Raw genomic sequence first — 23,202 nt, forward strand, 5'->3', positions numbered from 1 at the left:
AGGACAGATTTTTAAATATTTAAATACTAATAATTTTTCAGGTTCTGTGAGAATTTTATAATTTATAGTTTCCACATTTAAAATAATCTATAATCTATTTTGTCCTAACAATTAAACATATTTTTTATTTCAGATTGTATATATTCCTACCACATAGAGATAATTACTGCCTTAAAAAGTTTTATTTTTTCATTTTATTTCACATATTGACATTAAATTTTTATTGACACATAATAATTGTACATATATATGGGGTACAGTATGATGTTTCAATACATGCACTCAATGTGTAATGATCAAATCGGTAATTTGCATAATTATTTCTTTGTAGGGAGAAAATTCACAATCGGTACTCTTCTGGCTGTTTTCAAATATATAATACATTATTATTAACTGTACTCATCCTACTATGCAATAGGACACCAGAACTTATTCCTGGGTTCTAAATCTGTTTATTAAACCAACTAAGGATTGGAAATACTGGGAAAAAAATTGCATCTGTACTGTACATGTACAGACTTTTTTCTTGTCATTATTCCTTACACGATATAGTACAGTAACTATTTGCATGACATTTACTTTAGATATTATGAGTGATCTAGAGTTGATATGAAGTATATGGGAGGATGTGCAAAGTGATGTGCAAATACTATGTCATTTTATATCAGGGACTTGAGTGTTCTTTGTTATCCTCAGGAGATCCTGGAACTAGTCCCCCATGGATACTGAGGGATGACTGTATAGTCCTATCCTCATGGAACTTTCATTCTAATGAGGGAAGACTGACTATAAACCAAATATATATAATAGATGGTGGTAAGTGCCATGGAGAAGTAACAAATGGGGCAGAGTGAGTTGTACAGCTCCATTCTTAGAAACCTTGGAGTACTTTTCTTAGTTTATACTTGTGATGGATTTCCTTTTGTCTCCTTTATTACATGGGACTCTGACATGTGCCCATAGCTAGGGTGGCAGTAGGATCTGCCCGAAAAGCATCCTGTTGATACAGGACCAAAGCATCCTGTTGTTCTTGAGCCTATAAAGAAAGCTAATGGTCTTGCTTCTCTTAACTGTGGCCTCCTACACTGTTTTTTGGATGATTGACGATGTCTTGGATATTCTATTTCTTTGGAACTTTGAATATACAACACTTTACTAGCAAATTAGCAATGGAAGCAGAGCAAAAATGTACAGAGAAAACAGAATGCATAACTCTGATGGAATTGAAGCCATGAGGCAGCAGAACGCTTAAATAGGCAGAGTGGGAGAATTAGAGGGAATTTAATTGGGAGTAGCAGAAGTAATAGTTAACAGAGACAGAATACTTGAGTCATATAATTGCAAAACAGAGTTGGGAGCAACAGATTCTAACGAGTAGTTGCTGTAGTTCCTCTTTGGGTTGTAGGAGCAGTTGTCATATTACTATATAGCTACTGAATGAAGAAGAGTTCTTAGTGAGGCCTGAATGAACAGCCCTTCTTAGTACTCTGTGTGACCCCATTTGACCTTTTAAGAAATCTCTAAGTAAATAAATAGTCCCTAAGGTAAATTAAGTTTTTCTCTGCTATTTTTTTGCTTGAGAGAGCTATAATTGTAAGAGACTTCTATTTCTGAAAATTTTGGTGCTTGCCAATATTTGGTAATATTTATGTTTCCTGTATGTGTAATGAACATTCTTCGTCCTGTACATTTTTTGTTAAATTACTGTTTACTGCATAGAAGTTCACCTTTTATTGTATAAAATTGCTGCAGATTAATGTATACACATTGGCAATGGGTAAATATAATTTTTTACATTATTAAAAACTGAAGGATGCCCATGTAAACAAAAAAAAAATAAAAAAACACACACCAAAAAAACCCCTAACCCCTCAATTTAAACCACAAAACATTTTACATGTACTTACTAGTTTATTCTGAGAATTTTCTAGCCTTCAAGAATTAAATTATACTGTAAAGTACAGTAGTGTACCCATTTGATATCCTTACTGGTGAATTAAGGGCCTTAATATAAAATTGCTTCAGATGTCTCTAATTTTTATAATGTTTAAATTAAAATATAATATTTAGAAAATTATGATACTACTAAGGCTATAGCTTGAGGACTGATCATAAAATGAATACATCCCTGTAATTACTACCCAAATAGAAGAAGTAGTGTTACCAGTGCCAGATACCTGTTTACCAGATATTACTCACAATCTTCTCATCTTGACTGCTTGCACCATAGATTACTTTTGCCTATATTTGAATATTACTTAAATGGGTGAATACAGCATATTTTTTTTTGTCTGGCTTCTTTAACTTGATTATATTTGTAAAATATATCCATACTGTTTATAGCAAAAATTTGTACATTTCAATTGCTATACAGTGTGCTACTGTATGAATATACATCTACTTAGCTATTTTCTGCCTATGGACATTTGACTTATTTCCAGTTTGGGGCTACTATGAGTGGTTTTTCTGTGAACATTCTTGTAGATGTCATTTGGAACACATACTTGCTTTTCTGTTGGGTATATACTTGGTAGTGGAATTGCTAGGTCATTGATTATGCGTACATTCTGCTTTAGCAAGTATTTGTTTGTTTGTTTGTTTTTGAGACTGAGTCTCACTCTGTTTCCCAGGCTGGAGTGCAGTGGCACGATCTCAGCTCACTGCAACCTCTGTCTCCTGGGTTCAGTTCTTCTGCCTCAGCCTTCTGAGTAGCTGGGACTACAGGCATGAGCCACCACACATGGCTAATTTTTGTATTTTTAGGTTTTAGGGTTTTGCCATGTGGGCCAGGCTGGTCTCAAACTCATGAACTCAAGTGATTCACCTGCCTCGGCTTCCCAAAGTGGTGGAATTACAGGTGTGAGCCACTGCACCCGCCCATTAGCAGGTATTTCTAATAGATTTTGAAAATGATTGTACCAGTCTACCCTCCTACCCATAGTCCACAAAAGTTACCTTACATCTTTGCTAACACTTTGTGTTGTCAGCCTTTTACATTTTAGTCATTTTGGTGGATATGTAGTAGTATTTCATTGTAGCTTTATTTTGAATTTTTGTGATGCATGATGAGATTAGATAACTTCTTATAACATTATTGGGTATTTGGATATCCCTTCTCAAATGGATAAATCTTTTGGTCATTTTTCTGGTGGTTGCCTTTTTTTATTTTTTTAATACCATTTAATAGATTTTAAAAATATGGTGGATCTAGGGACTTTCATTGATTAAATAGGAGGCACATATTCACTCACAATTTTTGGCTTGTTTTTTCACTGTTTATGATGTCTTTTGATGAATAGAAATTCCTAATTTTGATGAAGGTAACATTTGCGTTCTTTTTTTTTATGGTTAGAATTTTTTTGTTTTCTGTTTAAGGAAATTTTTCTTTAACCCCGTGTTGTCAATTTTATCTTCCAGAAATTTAGATATATTACTTTTAAAAGTTAATAATTAATGTCTACACTGTACCTGGAATTGATTTTTATGTGTGTTGTAAAATAAGGACAAAGATTTGTTATTTACAATGTCAAATTGACTCAGCATCATTCATTGAAAAGACTTCTTTCATCACTTTTGTCATAAATCAAGTGGCCTTTTTCTTTGTCATATTGCACTGTCAAGGACCTCTATTATATGTTGAATAGAAGTGTTGAAAATAGGTTTTCTTATCTTGCTCCTGATGTCAGAGGAAATGTTTTTAACATGTCAACATTAAGGAAGATACTTGTTACAGTTTTTTTAAAAATGATACTCTTTATCAAATCAAGAACTTTCCCTTTACTTCCTAATTTGCCAGGAGATTTTAAGAAATTATTAGTGAATATCCCAAGTTTAAATACAAATTTTAATGAAGTACAATTTGTATGCAAGATTTTGCCATTCTTAAGGGCTTGACTTGAATGCTTTGTTATTTGCATACGCTTGCTTAAGTATCACTGAAAACAAATATACCCTTTCCCTTTACTTCCTAATTTGCCAGGAGATTTTAAGAAATTATTAGTGAATATCCCAAGTTTAAATACAAATTTTATTGAGGTACAATTTGTATGCAAGATTTTGCCATTCTTTTTTTTTTTTTTGAGACGGAGTCTCGCTCTGTCGCCCAGGCTGGAGTGCAGTGGTGCGATCTCGGCTCACTGCAAGCTCCGCCTCCCGGGTTCACGCCATTCTCCTGCCTCAGGCTCCTGAGTAGCTGGGACTACAGGCGCCCGCCACCGCGCCCGGCTAATTTTTTGTATTTTTAGTAGAGACGGGGTTTCACCATGGTCTCAATCTCCTGACCTTGTGATCCGCCCGTCTCGGCCTCCCAAAGTGCTGGGATTACGTCACCGCGCCCGGCCGATTTTCCCATTCTTAAGGGCTTGACTTGAATGCTTTGATATTTGCATACACTTGCTTAAGTATCACTGAAAACAAATATACCCATCTCCTCAGAAAGTTCTCTTGATTCCTTTTCATTCCATGTCCCTCCTTCCCATAGAGGCAAGTACTTTAAAATTTTTATTGCCATAATATTTTCCTATTTTTTGACTTTATGTAATTGGGATTATATCATGTATAGTGTGTATCTTTTTTGTTTTACTCAATAAAATGCTTATGACTTTTATCCATGTATTTCATTGCATGAATATACCAAATGTACAAATTACATATACAGCATGTAAAGTGTACAATTGATTGATTAATTGAGACGGAGTCTCACTCTGTTGCCCAGGCTGGAGTGCAGTGTCACGATCTTGGCCACTACAACCTCCGCCTCCCAGATTCAAGAAGTTCTCTTGCCTTAGCCTCCCTAGTAGCTGGGATTACAGACACTCGTCTCCATGCCTGGTTAATTTTTTTGTACTTTGAGTAGAGACAGGGTTTTGCCACTTTGGCCAGGTTGATCTCAAACTCCTGGCCTCAAGTGATCCTCCCGTCTCCAAAGGGCTGGGATTACAGGCGTGAGCCATTGTATCTGGCCAAGTGTACAATTTAGATTATTGTTTTCAGCTTTTGGACATAATGAATAAGGCTGCTTTGAACATTTTCGTATGAGCCTTTTTGTGTGCTATGAACATACCTAGGAATAGAACTGCTGAGTCATAGGGTGGGTACATGTTTACCTTTATATGAAACTGTCAAACAGTTCTCCAACCTACTTTTTTATCTTACACTTTACCAGTTGTGTATGAGAATTCTAATTGCTCCACATTCTTGACAATATTTGATATTGTCAGTATCTTTGATTTAACCATTTTAGTGGGTGAGTATAACATGATACCTTGTGTTTTTTTGTTTTTGCATTTCACAAATGATTAATGATGTGAAGCACCTTTTGATGTTTTTGTAGAGCACTTGAATATATTTTGTGAAGTATCTATGATTTTACACTTTTAGTGGGTTGTTAGTCTTTTTATTCTTTTTTTTTGTAATTAATGTATTTTAGGAGATACCCATACACACAGAGGAATAATCTTTTGCATTACAAATATTTTCTCCTACTCTCTAGCTTGGTCTATTCATATCCTTTTTTTCTTTCTGTCTTTTTTTTTTTTTTTTTGAGACTGAGTTTCCCTTTTGTTCCCCAAGCTGGAGTGCAATGGCATGATCTTGGCTCACTGTACCCTCCGCCTCCTGGGTTCAAGCGATTCTCTTGCCTCAGCCTCCCGAGTAGCTGGGGTTACAGGTGTGAGCCACTGCGCCTGGCCTTATATTCTTAATGTTGATGTTTTATCAGATGCCTGAATTACTTTTCTTCCTTTATGCTGGATTTTTAGAAAGTCACATGAATTGACCTGAATATTAAAGCCATCTTGCTTTGCTGGAATACATTTTACATGATTGTGATATCTTTTCCTTTTGTATATATTGCTGGATTCCATTTGCTAATATTTTGTTTGGAGTATTTTGTATCTGTGTTCATGAGAGATAGATATAGTTTGCTGTTTCTAGCTTTTGGAAACATACGTTTAGATCATTGATTAAAACAGTTTTTTGTAATGTATGTATTTAACTCCGTAAATTTTCTATTAAATAGCTTTAGCTACATGTCACAAGTTCTAATTCATTGTGTTTTCATTATCATTCAGTTAACATTTTCTAATTTCTGTTGTGTTTTTTTTCTTTGATCTGAGGATTACTTGTAGGTATCTTGCTTTATTTTTCAAACATTCACCGGTTTTCAGATTATTTTTGAAAATTTATTTGTAACGATTCCACTAGGATTAGAGAACATATTCTATATGATTTTAGGTTTTTGACATTTATTGAGACTTGATTTACAGATTTGCATATGTCAGTTTTTTAAACATTATTTGTATACTTGAATGCATTTTTTGTTGTGCATCCAACATAGATAAATTCAGTTTATTGTGTTGTTCTAATCTTCTCTATCCTTATTGATCTTTAAAAATTGGCTGGTACTATCAGTTACTGGAAAAGAGATGTTAAAATCTCCCAGTGTGATTGTAGATTTGCCTGTTTCTCCTTTTAGTTTTGTAATTTTTGCTTTATGTATTTGGAGGACTGTCACTAGGCACGAGCACACTTATAATTATTGTATCTGCCTGGTAGATTTCCCCATTTGTTATTATGAATTTTTTTTTAATCTTCAACTTTTATTTTAAGTTCTGCGGCTACATGTGCTGGATGTGCAGGTTTGTTATGTAGGTAAATGTGTGCCATAGTGGTTTGCTGCACCAATTATCCCATCACCTAGGTATTAAGCCCAGCATCCATTAACTATTCTTCCTGATGCTCTCCCCATGACACACAGGCCCCAATGTGTGTTGTTCCCCTACGTGTGTTGTTCCCCCATGTGTCCATGTGTTCCATCATTCAGCTCCCACTTATAAGTGAGAACATGCAGCGTTTGGTTTTCTGTTTCTGCATTTGTTTGCTGAGGATAATGGTGAAAGGTCCTTTTTATCTCCAGTAATGTTCCTTTATTTTATTATTATTATTATTATTATTATTATTATTATTTTGAGACGGAGTCTCGCTCTGTCACCCAGGTTGGAGTGCAATGGCGCAATCTGGGCTTATTGCAAGCTCCGCCTCCCGGGTTCACGCCATTCTCCTGCCTCAGCCTCCCGAGTAGCTGGGACTACAGGCATGTGCCACCACGCCCGGCTGATTTTTTTGTATTTTTAGTAGAGACAGGGTTTCACCATGTTAGCCAGGATGGTCTCGATTTCCTGACCTCGTGATCCGCCCGCCTCGGCCTCCCAAAGTGCTGGGATTACAGACTTGAGCCACTGTGCCCGGCCTATTTTATTATTTTTTATTTTTATTTTTTGAGACAGAGTCTTGCTCTATTGCCCAGGCTGGAGTGCAGTGGCATGATCTCAGCTCATTGCAACCTCCACCTCCCAGATTCCAGTGATTCTCATATCTAAGCCTTCCGAGTAGCTGGGATTACAAGTGTGCGCTACCATGCCTGGCAAATTTTTTGTATTTTTAGTAGAGACAGGGTTTCGCTATATTGACCAGGCTGGCCTCAAGTGATCCACCTGCCTTGGCCTCCCACAATGCTGGGATTACAGATATGAGCCTTGGCACGCATCCTTGTTCCTTGAATTTTTTTTTTTTTTTTTAGATGGAGTTTCGCTCTTGTTGCCCACCCTGCAGTGCAATGGCGTGATCTGGCTCACCACAACCTCCGCCCTCCTGGGCTCAAGCGATTCTCCTGCCTCAGCCTCCCGAGTAGCTAGGATTACAGGCATGCACCACCACGCCCAGCTAGTTTTTTTTGCTTTTTTAGTGGAGATGGGGTTTCTCCATGTTTGTCAGGCTGGTCTCGAATTCCTGACCTCAGGTGATCTGCCTACCTCAGCCTCCCAAAGTGCTGGGATTACAATGTGAGCCACCGTGCCTGGTCTGCATTAATTTTTAATATTATGTTTTCTCTTCTCTGTCAGTTTGTTAGTTTATTGTCTTTTACTATTCTTTTAGTCGTTAGCCTAAAGATTACAACTTAACAAAGTCTGTTAAAATTAGTACTTTTACTACTTCCCAGTCACATACAAAGACTTTGGATTATTAACTACATGTAACGGCAGTTACTCCCTCCTGCTGTTTTGCTACTGTTCTCACACATAGTTGTCCCCTTGGTATAGGCAAGGATCCCTGTCTGTATTCAAATTTGTGCATACCCAAGTCCTGCAGTTGGTCCTGAGGAATCCACCTGTGGGAAAAGCCAGCCTTTTGTATATGCAAGTTTTGCATCCTGTGAATACTATAGTGAATACTACATACGATGTTTTATTGTTTCTTTTTTCTTCGTCTTTTTTTTTTTTTTTTTTTCTGAGACGGAGTCTCGCTCTGTCAGCCAGGCTGGAGTGCAGTGGAGCAATCTTGACTCATTGCAACCTCTGCCTCCCAGGATCAAGCAATTCTCCTGCCTCGGCCTCCCAAGTAACTGGGACTACAGGTGCATGACAGCACACCTGGCTAATTTTTTGTATTTTTAGTAGAGACGGGATTTCACCATGTTAGTCAGGATGGTCTTGATTTTGACCTCGTGATCCACCTACCTCGGCCTCCCAAACCGTGGCATGAGTCACTGTGCCCCACCTTTTCTTCTTTTTTTTAGAGATTGGGTCTTGCTCTGTCACGTAGCCTGGAGTGTAGTGATGCCATCATAGCTCATTGCATTACTGGGATTATGAGCACGAGCCACTGTTCCTGGCAGAATACTGTATTTTTGATCCGTATGTGGTTGAGAAAAATCAGTGTAAAAGTGGACCCGTGCATTTCAAACCTGTGTTGTTCAAGGGTCCTTTGTACTTTTACATATTGGTGTGTGCATTTTAAACCGTTCAGATGGTATTGTTATTTTATGCCGTCAGTATTCATAACTTATTTGTTCATTTACTTGTATATTCTCCCTTTCTGTTATTCTTCGTGCCATACTCTGTACTTCTATTGGGGATCATTTTCTTTCTACCTGGAGAATTCTGTGTAATATCTCTTTTAAAGCAAGTCAACTGTTGACAAATTCTGTTAGTTTTAGTTTTTCTGAAAACATCTTTATTTTGCCTTTACTTTAAGTGATTCTGTAATTCTAGCTCCTCACTTATTTCTTGACCTCCTTATTTAAAATATTTATCCCTGTCTCTTACCTTCCTAGCTTTATTTCTCCCACATACTTATTACCATTTTTCATATAATATATTTTACTTATTTATTAGCTTAGTATTGATTTTGTGAGGAAGGGCTCACCAGAGTTGGCAGGTTGGATCTTCAGCAGCAACAATAGTTAGGTCAAGTTAAGAGTTGCTGTTGGACTCATCTATAACTTCTGTTGATGCCACCATGACTATTTCATTTACAAGCCTATTAACAGTGGGGTGGATGACGTCAGCCAAACTGACCAAGTCACTTTGCATGGTTATTCATTGCCTTTTTTAAGGTTGATGCTTTCTGGAATTAACTTGTGACCCAAAAAGCTTCATACTTGTCCCCTTTCATATGTCTGTCTACATGCATCTTCTCCTCATCTCCTTGTCTCAATCTCCTGTTCTTTTATAGGGTTTATCTCTCATTTTCTGGGAAGATTGTATCTTACCAGTGTATGTGCTCCTTCTTGCTCACCTGATTGAATTAATGTGATATTTAGACCATGGATCAACATGAATTTATTTGGATTGTTCGTATCCCTTGGGACTCTAAAGGCTGGAAAATTAATAATAGCCTTGATTCATGCGTGTAAATGTATGCTGTTGTTAGTTGGATGTGACTGTCAGCTGCTCTTAGTCCTCCTTAACAGGGGTAGAAAAAATGCTTCATGAGATCAGTGACTGCATACCGCTTATCTGACAGAGACCAATAACCCCGTCTTTGTATGCTGCCAGAGAGACTCTCTGGATTTCACATTATAGTCTTTAATTGGTGATTTATCACTCTCACCCTTTCATTGTTTTTCTCCGTTGCATCGACTGCTCCTAGCAACAGCTATCCAATTCCTAGTCCTTTTAATTACTTCTGTGTACTTCACAAATGCCTGAAATATTGCACCTGCCGTGGCTTCTCTTTCACCAACAAAAGTTTCAGCAATTGTGGTTGCCCTGCTGTGGCATGTTAGGGACTATGTGCCACCAGTAATGGGTTTCTCATTGCTAGCCAGTTTTTGATTGATACAGTATCAAATTCTCATTGGGAGTCAAAACTTCATAGGACCACTTTTGGTGTCAACTCTCCCAGGTCAGGTTTCCCAAAAACACACTTTGAAATGTCTGTGTTTGCATGACAGAAGTTTATATTGGGGAGTGTTTCTGGGGTCAATCCCCGTGAGAGAGGGTACAAGGGAAACAGCATTAGGAAGATGGGGAAATTGAATTGCCATGTAGTTGCCATAGCAGCAACAACTGTTCCACAGGGAGATCTGAAGCTAGAATAACCCCTCTGAGATATTCCAGGAATAGACTGTTCTACTGCATATTTGTCAGTCATTGAATGTGGGCTGTTTTGGGGTGGTATAATAGTGTAACCTTTGGTGAGGGAGTTGCAACTCAAGGAAATTCCTGAGGGTCCAGCTATTAACCATCAGTAGGCAAAATCCCAGAAGCTAGGATAATGAGCACTTCACTTCTGAAGGGGGAGTTCTGGGTAGCACACCACTGTATTCACTACAGCCACAATGGCAACATGAGTTTTAGTGAAGTGGTGAGGGTGGAAAGATATTGTAGTGCTAGAGAATTAAAGGAGGAGATGAGGAGGCTTGAAAACTTGTTCAAACAGCTTAGCTGTGAAGGGGAGGAGAGAGAGAAGATAGTCGGTAGAAGTTCCTGAGGAGACTGGGAGAGATGAGATCCAGGATAAGTATGATTTGCCATGGGCTGGAAGAGGTTCATTTCTACCATTGTAATGAAAGAGGAGGAGGAAGAAAGTTCAAGTAAAGGTAAGTTTATAAGGATAATGAGAGGAAGTTGAGGCAGTTCTTGTTTCTTCTGAGAAAGAGCCAGAAGATTCAATAGCTGAAAGAGGGAGAGTTGGTTGGGCTGGAGATACGAGGTAATTAGAGAGATTTTTAATAGATTGCAGTGGAGAGTGGGAAGAGAGAACTACCAGAATAGCCAGTGGTTGGTTGGTTGGTTGGTTGGTTGTTTTTTTTTTTTTTTTTTTTTTTTTTTTTTTTTTTTTTTTTTTGAGACGGAGTCTCGCTCTGTCGCCCAGGCTGTAGTGCAGTGGCCGGATCTCAGCTCACTGCAAGCTCCGCCTCCCGGTTTCACGCCATTCTCCTGCCTCAGCCTCCCGAGCAGATGGGACTACAGGCGCCCGCCACCTCGCCCGGCTAGTTTTTTGTATTTTTTAGTAGAGACGGGGTTTCACGGTGTTAGCCAGGATGGTCTCGATCTCCTGACCTCGTGATCCGCCCGTCTCGGCCTCCCAAAGTGCTGGGATTACAGGCTTGAGCCACCGCGCCCGGCCTTTTTTTTTTTTTTTTTTTTGTGACAGAGTTTTGCTCTTGTTGCCCAGGCTGGAGTGCAGTGACGCGATCTCAGCTCACTGCAACTTCTGCCTCCTAGGTTCAAGCAATTCTCCTGGCTCCGCCTCCCAAGTAGCTGGGATTACAGGCACTTGCCACCATGCCCGGCGAATTTTTTGTATTTTTGTTAGAGACAGGGTTTCACCATGTTGGCCAGGCTAGTTTTGAACTCCTGACCTCAGGTGATCCATCTGCCTCAGCCTCCCAAAGTTTTGGGATTATAGGCATGAGCCACCTCACTCGGCCGCCAGTGGGTATTTAGAATGCATTTGAGGTTGATGTTCCTGATTTTGTGAAATTATCAATTTGTGCATTTGTGTAACATTTTTTTTCTGACAATACTTACTGTAGTAAAATTATAAACATTGTGCTCAGTATCTTATCAATTTTCCTTTTCTTTTTGTGCAGCCACCAGATCAAGTCATTACAGTATAGTAACACAGGAGACATGATTCTTGTTGTATCTGGAAGCTCTCAGGCCAAGGTGATTGACAGAGATGGTTTTGAAGTAATGGAATGTATAAAAGGAGACCAGTATATTGTGGACATGGCCAACACCAAGGTAAGCATGAAACAATATTTTAATGAATTAAATTAATTCAGCACACATTTATTAACAACTATTTGAGTTATCATGTAATAATTCACCCCAAAAGTTAGTGTCATAAAACAATAGCAATTTATTTGTTCTCACAATGGTGTGGATTGGCTGGGAAGTTCTGCTTCATACAGTATCAGCTGGAGCACTAGGATGGCTATAAGATACAAAATGGGCCCAGATGATTTGCAGTCGATGTCCTGCTCCATGGCATCTCTCTCTGTCTTTGCCTCTTACTTACTTCTACCCCACCCCTTCCCTTCTTGCTGGCGCTCTCTCTCTCTCTCTCTCTCTCTCTCTCTCTCTCGCTGTCTTTTTCTCTTGCCACATGTCTAGTTTGGGTCTTTTTACAGTGTCTTAGTAGGTGTATTAGTCTGTTCTCATGCTGCTAATAACGACCTGTTCGATACTGGATAATTTATAAAGGAAAGAGGTTAATTGACTCACAGTTCTACATGGCTGGAGAGGCCTCACGATCATGGTGGAAGGCGAGGAGGTGCAAAGTCGTGTCTTACATGGTGGCAGGCAGGAGAGAGCATTTGCAGGGGAGCTCCCATTTATAAAACTATCAGATCTCATGAGACTTATTCACTACCATGAGAATAGCATGGGGGAAACTGCCTCCATGATTCAATTATCTCCACCTGGCCCCACCCTTGACACATGGGAATTATTACAATTCAAGATGAGATTTGGGTGGGAACACAGCCAAACCATATCATTCTGCCCCAACCCCTCCCAAATCTCATGTCCTCACATTTCAAAACCAATCATGCCTTCCCCAAAGTCCCCCAAACTTTTTTTTCAGCATTAACTCAAAAGTCCATAGTCCAAAGTCTCATCTGAGACAAGGCAAGTCCCTCCCACCTATGAGCCTGTAAAATCAAAAGCAAGTTAGTTACTTTCTAGATACACAGGAATACAAGCATTAGGTAAATAGACCCATTCCAAATGGGTGAAAGTAGCCAAAGCAAAAGGGCTACAGGCCCCATGCAAGTCCAAAATCCAGCAGGCAAATCTTAAAGCTCCAAAATGACCTCCTTTGACTCTATGTGTCACATCTAGGTGATGCAAGAAGTGGGTTCCCATGGTCTTGGGCAGCCCAGCCCCTGTGGCTTTGCCGGGTACAGCCCCCTTTCTGACTGCATTGAGTGTCTGCAGCTTTTCCAGGCACACAGTGCAAGCTGTCAGTGGATCTACCATTCTGGGGTCTGGAGGATGGCAGCCCTTTTCTCACAGCTCTACTTGGCAGTACCCCAGTGGGGACTCTTTGTGGGGGCTCTAACCCCTTATTTCCCTTTGACACCATCTTACCAGAGGTTCTCCATGAGGGCCCTGCCCCTGCAGCAAACTTCTACCTGGATTTCCAGACGTCTCCATACATCTTCTGAAATCTAGGCGGAGGGTTCCGAAGCTTAATTCTTGACTTCTGTGCGTCTTCAGGCTCTACACCACCTGGAACCTGCCAAGTCTTGGGACTTGCACCCTCTGAAGCCATGGCCTGAGGTGTACAATGGTCCCTTTTACCTATGGCAGGAGCAGCTGGGATGCAGGGCACCAAGTTCTTAGGCTGTACACAGCAGGGGATCCTGGACCCACAAAACCGTTTTTTCCTTCTAGGCCTCCAGGCCTGTGATGGGACGGTCTGCTGTGAAGATCTCTAACATGCCCTGGAGACATTTGCCCCATTGTCTTGGTGATTAACATTTGGCTCCTCATTACTTAGGCAAATTTCTACAACCCTATCTCCTCAGAAAATAGGTTTTTCTTTTCTCTTGCATCATCAGGCTACAAATTTTCTGAACTATTCTCTGCTTCTTCTTGAACGCTTTGCAGTTTAGAAATTTATTCTGCCAGATACCTTAAATCATCTCTCTCAAGTTCAAAGTTCCACAGATCTCTAGGGAACTCTAGAAAAAAATTCTGATTTTCACTCTTTTCCCCCTATCTTGTGCCCTTTTCTAATACAGAGGCACAATGCCTCCAGTGTCTTTGCATAGTGAGAGTGACTTTACTCCATTTCCCAACAAATTCCTCATCTCCATCTGAGACCACCTCAGCCTGGACCTCATTGTCTGTATCACTAATAACATTTTGGTCAAAGCCATTCAACAATTCTCTAGGAAGTTCCAAACTTTCCTACATTTTCCTATCCTCTTCTGAGCCTTCCAGACTGTTCTAGCCTCTCCTTGTTACCCAGTTGCAAAGTTGCTTCCACATTTTCGGGTATCTTTACAGCAGCTTCCCACTCTACTGGTACCAATTTATTGTATTAGTTTGTTCTCACACTGCAAATAAAGACATACCTGAGACTGGGTAATTTATAAAGGAAAGAGGTTGAATTGACTCACAGTTCTGCATGGCTGGGGAGGCCTCACAATTATGGTGGAAGGCGAGGAGGTACAAAATCATGTCTCACATAGCAGCAGGCAAGAGAGAACATGTGCAGGGGAACTCCCATTTATAAAACCATCAGATCTCATGAGACTTATTCACTACCATGAGAACAGTATGGGGGGAACCATCCCCATGATTCAGTTATCTGCACCTGGCCCTGTCCTTGACACATGGGAATTATTGCAGTGCAAGGTGAGATTTGTGTGGGGACACATCCAAACCGTATCAGTAGGTTTTGACTTCTTACTTGATTGCTAGGTTGCATGGAGGACAAACATGGAAATTAATTAAGTAGCTTAATATCTGGCTTCAGATCTTAGGATTAGAGGGCCAGCTCAAATTTGCCGGGAGGGGAGGTAGATCCCACCATTTTATGGGTGAATGGCAAAATCAAACAGAAATTATGTAGGATGGGAGATATTGATTCAGGCATCTTTGGAAACATTCTCTTCAGCAATTTTTGTGCTAGGCTTTAGGTCAAGAAGGGGAGAGACAGCTGACATGCTGTGGTACACATCTGTAGTCCCAGCTACTTGGAAAGCTGAGGCAGGAGGATTGCTTGATCCCAGGAGTTTGAGGTTATAGTGTGCGATGATCGTGCTTGTGAATAGCCACTAGCCACTGAACTCCAGCTTGGGCAACACTGAGACACCCTGTGTCTTAATTTCAAAAAAAAAAGGAAAGAAAGTGATCTCAGTTTTTAATGTAAATATTTTTAATGGGATAATGATATTTTAAAATCAAATGTATATTATATATCATTTAACTATAGGTCAATAATTGTATAAAACTTAAGGTACGAAAAACATTTATTTTTGCTAACATGTCTGTGAGTTGACTGTTCTTGGCTTGGTGAGGCTCCAGGCTATAGATAGAGTCTAGGTATGTTTTCTGTGTGTTTGTTCCCCCTTGGATCAGTGGACTACATGAGGATGCGTTTTTGTCACAGTGATAGAATCACAAGGAAGCTCCAGTTCAGGAAGTACATTTTAAGCCATTGCGTATATCATGTCCACTAACATTCAGTCAGCCAAAACACATACCTTGTCCATGGCTAACATTGATAGTATAGATAAATTTACCTGATCTCTAGCAGGAGGAACTGCATTGTCTTGGGGAAAGGTTGTAGATATAGGGAGGGGTGATGGTTTGGGAACAATAATGTAGTCTGTCACAAACATATTAAAGTGTAACTGGATATGGTTGATGCAGAATTTTGAGCCTTTAATTCTGATTTTTATTCTTTTCCCCCTATCTAGTACCCTTTTCTAATACAGTAATTCTCGTGATTTTTGTCTGAATTGAAATCTTCTATGAGATTAGATTGTCTACGAAAATACAGTCGATCCTCTTTGTTTGCAGCTTTCGTATTTGTGAACTGACCTACTATTTTTTGTAATCCCCAAATCAGTACTCATAGCACTTTCATAGTCATGTGCTTGCACAGAGTGACAAAGAATTTGAGTTTGAACAGGGTGATATTCTGCCTTCTTTTTCAGCTCTCATACAATAGCCAGGTATCGTTTTTGTTGTCTGTTTAATGCCATGCTTTTCCTATTTTTGTACTGTTTGTTGGTTGTTTTGCCATTTAAATTAGCCCCCAAGCATAGTGCTGAAGTGCTGCTTTGCATTCATAAGTCCGAGATGTCTGTGATGTGCCTTACAGAGAAAATACATGCATTAAATAAACTTAATTCAGGCGTGAATGCTGTAGTGCCATTGGGTGTGAGTTCAATGTTAATGAATCAACAATATATATAATTTATTTATTTATTTATTTAATTTTTTTTTTTTTGGAGATAGAGTCTCACTCTGTTGCTCAGGCTGTAGTGCAGTGGTGCAGTCTTGGCTCACTGCAACCTCTGCCTCCTGGGTTCAAGCGATTCTCCTGCCTTAGCTTCCTGAGTAGCTAAGACTACAGGCATGCGCCACTATGATTGGCTAATTTTTTTTCTTTTTTTCTGTATTTTTAGTAGAGACCGGGTTTCACCATGTTGGCCGGGCTGGTCTCGAACTCCTGACCTCAAATGATCCGCCTGCCATGGCTTCCCAAAGTGCTGGGATTACAGGCGATAGCCACTGCGCCTAGCCAACAATATATATTAAATAAGCACACATACAACAAAATTAGGTGTTGGTAAGTTTACAAAAATGTGACCAGTGGCTTGCTGAAACCTAACTTTTTATTTACTAATTCAGTGTTCATGGAACTTTATAGACCGTAACTACACTGAATAATGAGAATCTGCTGGAATCTTTTTAGGTGCTGTAGATGAGCCATTGGATTAAATTATTATAGTATGTTTCAGACTGCTCTATGTTGAACCCTAGTGAAGTGCCTTTCAAACCCTAATAAGAATCACAATCTCATGTCCTTTCTTTTGTTATTGAATGCCCAGTATGTGTTAGCGATTCAAACAAATTTCAAATATAATTTTTTTTTTTTTTTTTGAGACAGAGTCCAGCTCTGTCACCCAAGCTGGAGAGTGCAGTGGCATGATCTCGGCTCAGTATAACCTCCGCCTCCCGGGTTCAAGCGATTCTCCTGTCTCAGCGTCCTGAGTAGCTGGGATTACAGGTGCCCGCCACCACACTTGGCTAATTTTTGTGTTTTTAATACAGATGGGGTTTTGCCAGGTTGTCCAGGCTGTTCTCGAATTCCTGACCTCATGTGATCTGCCTGTGTTGGCCTCCTAAAGTGCTGGGGTTACAGGCATGAGCCACCATGCCCGGCCTTGACTTTTTAATAATAACCATTCTGACTGGTGTGAGATGGTATGCCATTGTGGTTTTGATTTGCATTTCTCTAATGATCAGTGATATTGAGCTTTTTTTCATATGCTTGTTGGCTGCATGTATGTCTTCTTTTTAAGTGTCTCTTTATGTTCTTTGCCCATTTTCTAATGAGATTATTTTTTCTTGTAGATTTGTTTAAGTTCCTTATCGGTGTTGGACATTAGATCTTTGTCACATGCGTTGTTTGTAAAAATTTTCTCCCATTCTCTACGTTGTCTGTTAAAGTGTCTTTTGCTGCGCAGAAGCTTCAAGAAGAAAGGAATCCTACTGGTTCTGTGTCTGTCTCTTTTGGCATTCTTAGACTTATGTAGTCATCCATATAGAAAGATGATTAGAAAAGTAGGACAAGAATAGCAGAAATCTACATAAAAATGTAGGATATTAAAATTAATTACCAGCATACAAAAAACTGCTATAACTCACCCCTCCTTGCCAAATATTCTCTCTTTTGACTTTGAAATCATGGCTTATATGTACTTTCTCCATTTCTCAGATATAAATATAATTAATTGACTGTTTATTTGTCTAGGAAGTGTTACTGATACCTTAATTGTAGTCATTGGCTTGAGTGATGGGTTTTGGTAATTCAACTACTATTACTTGAAAGTAGTACATTTCATAGGATACTGTTATAAAATCTTTTTAACCTCTTTTCGGATTCCAGGAATAATTAGTAATCGTGGTTTACTGGAAAATTCAGTGAATAGGGTGTTAAAGGAAGCAATTTATTAATACTGTATCTAATCTATCATGATAAAATATACTTCATATATAAACAGGCCCTCCTAATTATATTGTTAAATTGCTATTAAATTTGTATCTCATTCTTTATATCATTTTATATGTTTATGTATATATAAATATATATTTTATATATATATATATATATATTTTTTTTTTTGAGAAGGTATCTGGTTCTGTCACCAGACTGGAGTGCAGTGGCGCAATCTCGGCTCACTGCAGCCTCTGCCTCCTGGGTTCAAGTGATTCCCCTGCCTCAGCCTCCCAAGTAGCTGGGACTACAGCCTCCTAAGTAGCTGGGACTACTCCCAAGTAGCTGGGACTACATTTATTGAAATGTGCAATAAAATACCACCATGCCTGGCTAATTTTTTGTATTTTGGTAGCGGTGGGGTTTCACCATGTTGGCTAGGATGGTCTCGATCTCTTGACCTTGTGATCTGCCTGCCTCAGCCTCCCAAAACGCTGGGATTACAGGTGTGAGCCACCGCGCCTGGCCTATATGTATGTATTTTGAAAGAATACTTACAGGTTCCACTTATACCCACTTATAGGTGAGAATATGCAGTATTTGGTTTTCTGTTACTGTGTTAGTTTGTATAGGATAATGTCCTTAGGATACATCCATGTTGCTGTGGAGGACGTGGTCTCATTCTTTCTTCATGGCTGCATAGTGTTCCATGGTGTATATATGCCATACTATTTGGTACTATGCTGCTTACCTGGGCGATGAAATAATCTTTATGCCAAACCCTTGTGACATGCAGTTTACCTGTATGATAAACCTGCACATATACTCTGGAACCTAAAATAAGAGTGAAAAAAAGAAACTTTACCTATCCTCTGCAACAAAATAATATCAATACATGAAAAACAACATAAGAAAACTATACAAAATTTTAGATAAATGTTTATCTGCTGTCTAGTTTAAGGAAGATAACTGTCCAAGCATAGAAGTTATCAAAATTAAAAGGCAGACTACAAACAGGGAAAAGTAATACAGGGTTAATATACTTAATATATACATGTGCTTGAAAAAGAATGAAATGGACCTGATATATTGACATGGTAAGAAATCTGAAACCAAAATAGGCATCCACAATTAAAACAACAAAACTGTATATTATGCTACTGTATAATAATAAATTTTGTAAAAAAGAGTACTTGTAGGGGTATAGAAATACATACTGGTCTATGACCCAGTGCATTATAGGGAAAGTATTTACACTCATACCTTAAACAATTTTTTGTTTTTAATTTTTGTGGGTACATATTGGTATATATATTTTGTTGTTGTTGTTTGTTTGTTTTTGTTTTTTTGAGATGGAGACTCAGTCTGTCACCCAGGCTGGAGTGCAGTGGTGCGATCTCAGCTCACTGCAACCTCTGCTTCCTGGGTGCAAGCTATTCTCCTGCCTCAGCCTCCTGAGTAGCTGGTGATTACAGGTGCGCTCCACCATGCCCGGCTAAGTTTTGTGTTTTTAGTAGAGATGGGGTTTCACCATGTTGGTCAGGCTGGTCTTAAACTTCTGACCTCATGATCTGCCCACCTCAGCCTCCCGAAGTGCTAGGATTACAGGCATGAACCACCGTGCCCAGCCCAGTAGATGTATATATTTACGGCGTACATGAAGTGTTGTTTTTTGAGACAGGGGCTTGCCCTTATGCCCAGGCTACATTGCAGTGTCCTGCTCCTCCTATGCTCAAGCTGTTCTCCCACCTTAGCCTCCCGAGTAGCTGGGACAATTGGTATACACCATCATTCCAAACGAATTAAAAAAAAAATTTTGTGTATGCATGGAGGCGACATCTCAATATGTTGCCCATGCTGGTCTCGAACTCCTGGGTTCAAGCTATCCTCCTGCCTTGGCCTCCCAAAGTGCTGGGATTATAGGTGTGAGCCACCATGCCCAGCCCATCAGTTATTTTGACACAGGCATGCAATGCATAATAATCACATCAGGGTAAATGGGTTATCCATCACATCAAACATTTATCCTTTGTGTTACTAAAAACCCAATTATACTCTAAGGTATTTTGAAATGTACAATAAATTACCATTGAATGTTGTCACCCTGTTGCACTATCAAATACTATGTCTTATTCATTCCATGTAACTATATTTTCTACCTATGGAAACCATCCCTGGCCGGGCGTGGTGGCTCACGCCTGTAATCCTAGCACTTTGGGAGGCCAAGGTGGGTGGGTCACCTGAGGTCAGGAGTTCAAGACCAGCCTGGCCAACATGGTGAAACCCCATCTCTACTAAAAATACAAAAATTAGCTGGGTGTGATGGCGGGTGCCTGTAATTCCAGCTACTCGGGAGGGAGGCTGAGGCAGGAGAATCACTCGAACCTGGGATGCAGAGGTTGTGGTGAGCCGAAATCATGCCATTGCACTCCAGGCTGGGAGACAACAGCAAGACCCCGTCTTAAAAAAAAAAAAAAGAAACCATCCCCACTCCCCCATCCCCCCACTACCTTTCCCAGCCTCTGGTAGCTATCATTCTACTTTACATCTTTGTGAGTTCAGTTGTTTTAATTTTTATATGAGTGAGTACCTGAGAAGTCTGTCTTTATTTGCCTGGCTTATTTCACTGAACATAATGACCTTCAGTTCTGTCCATATTGTTGCAAATGGCAGGATTTCATTCTTTTTTATGGCTGACTAGTTCTCCATTGTCTATATGTACCACATTTTCTTTATCCATTTTTCTGTGGATGGACACTTAGGTTGCTTCCAAATCTTGGCTATTGTGAATAGTGCTGTAGTAAATATGGGAGTGCAGATATCTCTTCAATATACTGATTTCCTTTCTTTTGAGTATATACCTAGTGTGGGATTGCTGGATCATATGGTAGTTCTATCTGTAGATTTTTGAGGAACTGCCATACTCTTCTCCATAGTGATTGTACTAATTTACGTTCCTAACAACAGTATACGAGGTTTACCTTTTCTTCACATTCTTGCCAGCATTTATTATTCCATCTTTTGGATAAAAACTTTTTTAACTGGTATGAGATGATATATCATTGTAGGTTTTTTTTTTTTTTTTTTTTTGAGACGGAGTCTCACTCTGTCACCCAGGCCTGGAGTGCAGTGGTGTGAGTTTGGCTCACTGCAACTACTGCATCCCGGGTTCAAGTGATTCTCCTGCCTCAGCCTCCTGAGTTTCCAGGATTACAGGTGCCCGCCACCATGCCTGGCTAATTACTTTTTGTATTTTTAGTAGAGACAGGGTTTCACCATGTTGGCCAGGCTGGCCTCGAACTCCTGACCTCATATGATCCACCCTCCTCGGCCTCCCAGAGTGCTGCGATTACAGGCATGAGCCACTGTGCCCAGCCTCATTGTAGTTTTGATTTGCATTTCTCTGATGATCTATGATGTTCAGCACCTTTTCATATGCCTGTTTGCCATTTGTATGTCGTCTTTTGAGAAATGTCTACTCAAATATATTGCCCTTTTAAAAACTGGATTTTTAGATTTCTTTTTCTATAGAGTTGTTTGAGCTCCTTATATATTCTGGTTATTAATCCCTTGTCAAATGAGTAGTTTGCAAATATTTTCTCCCATTCAGTGGGTTGTCTCTTTACTTTGTTCATTGTTTCCTTTGCTGTGCAAAAGCTTTTTAACTTGATATGATCCCATTTGTCTATTTTTGCTTTGGTTGTCTGTGCTTGTAGGGTATCACTCAAAAAATCTTTGCCCAGACCAATTCTTAGAGAGTTTCCCCAATGTTTTCTTTTAGTAGTTTCATAGTTTTAGGTCTTAGACCTAAGTCTTTAATCCATTTTGGTTTGATTTTTGTGTATTCCAAAAGATAGGAGTCTGGTTTCATTCTTCTGCATATCGATACCAGTTTTCCCAACACCATTTATTGAAGAACTGTTGTTTCCCCAATGTATGCTCTTGGCACCCTTGTTGAAAATGAGTTCACTGTGGATGTATGGATTTATTTCTGAGTTCTCTATTCTGTTTCATTGGTCTATGTGTCTGTTTTTATGTCAGTATCATGCTGTTATGGTTACTATAGCTCTGTAGTATAATTTGAAGTCAGGTAATGTGATTCTTCCAGTTTTCTCCATTTTGCTTAGGATAGCGTTGGCTATTCTGGATCTTTTGTCATTCCATATAAAATTTTGTATAGTTATTTCTATTTCTATGAAGAAATAGAAATGTTGAAGACATAGAAGAAATGAAGAAATAGAAATGTTGAAGAAATAGAAGAATTGTTGATTTTTTTTTTTTTTTGAGACAGTCTCTCTGTCGCCCAAGTTGGAGTGCAGCGACGTCATCTTGGCTTACTGCAACTTCTGCCTCCTGGGTTCAAGCCGTTTTCATGCTTCAGCCTTCCGAGTAGCTGGGATTACAGGCATGCACCACCACCCACACTCAGCTAATTTTTGTATTTTTAGTAGAGATGGGGGTTTCTCCATGTTGACCAGGCTGGTCTCGAACTCCTGACCTCAGGTGATCCACCCACCTCAGCCTCCCGAAGTGCTGGGATTACAGATGTGAGCCACTGCACCTGGCCGTTGATATTTTGATAACAATTGCATTGAATCTGTAGTTTGCTTTAGGTAGTATGAACGTTTAACCAATATTGATTTTTCCTATCCAAGAACATGGAATATCTTTTTATCTTTTTGGTGTCCTTTTCAGTTTTTTTTCCATCAGTGTTTTATAGTTTTCATTGTAGAAATCTTTCACTTTTTTTTTTTTTTCCTTTTGAGATGGAGTCTCATTCTGTTGCCCGGGCTGGAGTGCAGTGGTGTGATCTTGGCTCACTGCAACCTTAGCCTCCCAGGTTCAAGCAATTCTCCTGCCTCAGCCTCCTGAGCAGCTGGGATTACAGGCGCGTACCACCATGCCCGGCTAATTATTTTTTGTATTTTTAGTAGAGACGGGGTTTCACCATGTTGGCCAGGCTGGCCTCGAACTCCTGACCTTGTGATCTGCCTGCCTCGGCCTCCCAAAGTGCTGGTATTATAGGTGTGAGCACCACACCTAGCCAAAATCTTTTACTTTATTGGTTAAATTTATTTCTAGGTATTTCTTTTGTAGCAGTTATAAATGAGATTACTTTCTTGATTTCCTTTTAAGGTTGTTTGCTATTTGCATATAGAAACGCTACTGATTTTTGTATATTACAACCGCACTGAGCTTATCAGTTCTAATCATTTTTTTTGTGGCGTG

The 23,202-nt window shown here is 39.5% G+C and overlaps 1 protein-coding gene across 3 annotated transcripts in view; it reads left to right on the forward strand.

The window, feature by feature from the left end:
• Positions 1 to 23,202, forward strand: part of WDR70 (WD repeat domain 70) — a 377,836-nt gene that overhangs the window by 86,418 nt on the left and 268,216 nt on the right. For all 3 annotated transcript variants that reach the window (XM_010367672.2, XM_030927443.1, XM_010367673.2), the window contains exon 8: positions 11,879 to 12,032. In XM_010367672.2, coding sequence (XP_010365974.1) covers positions 11,879 to 12,032 — 154 coding nt within the window. The remainder of the gene's footprint in view (positions 1 to 11,878; positions 12,033 to 23,202) is intronic.

The sequence above is a fragment of the Rhinopithecus roxellana genome, chromosome 3 (assembly GCF_007565055.1).
Source record: "Rhinopithecus roxellana isolate Shanxi Qingling chromosome 3, ASM756505v1, whole genome shotgun sequence".
In the NCBI taxonomy this organism is placed as follows: Eukaryota; Metazoa; Chordata; class Mammalia; order Primates; family Cercopithecidae; genus Rhinopithecus; species Rhinopithecus roxellana.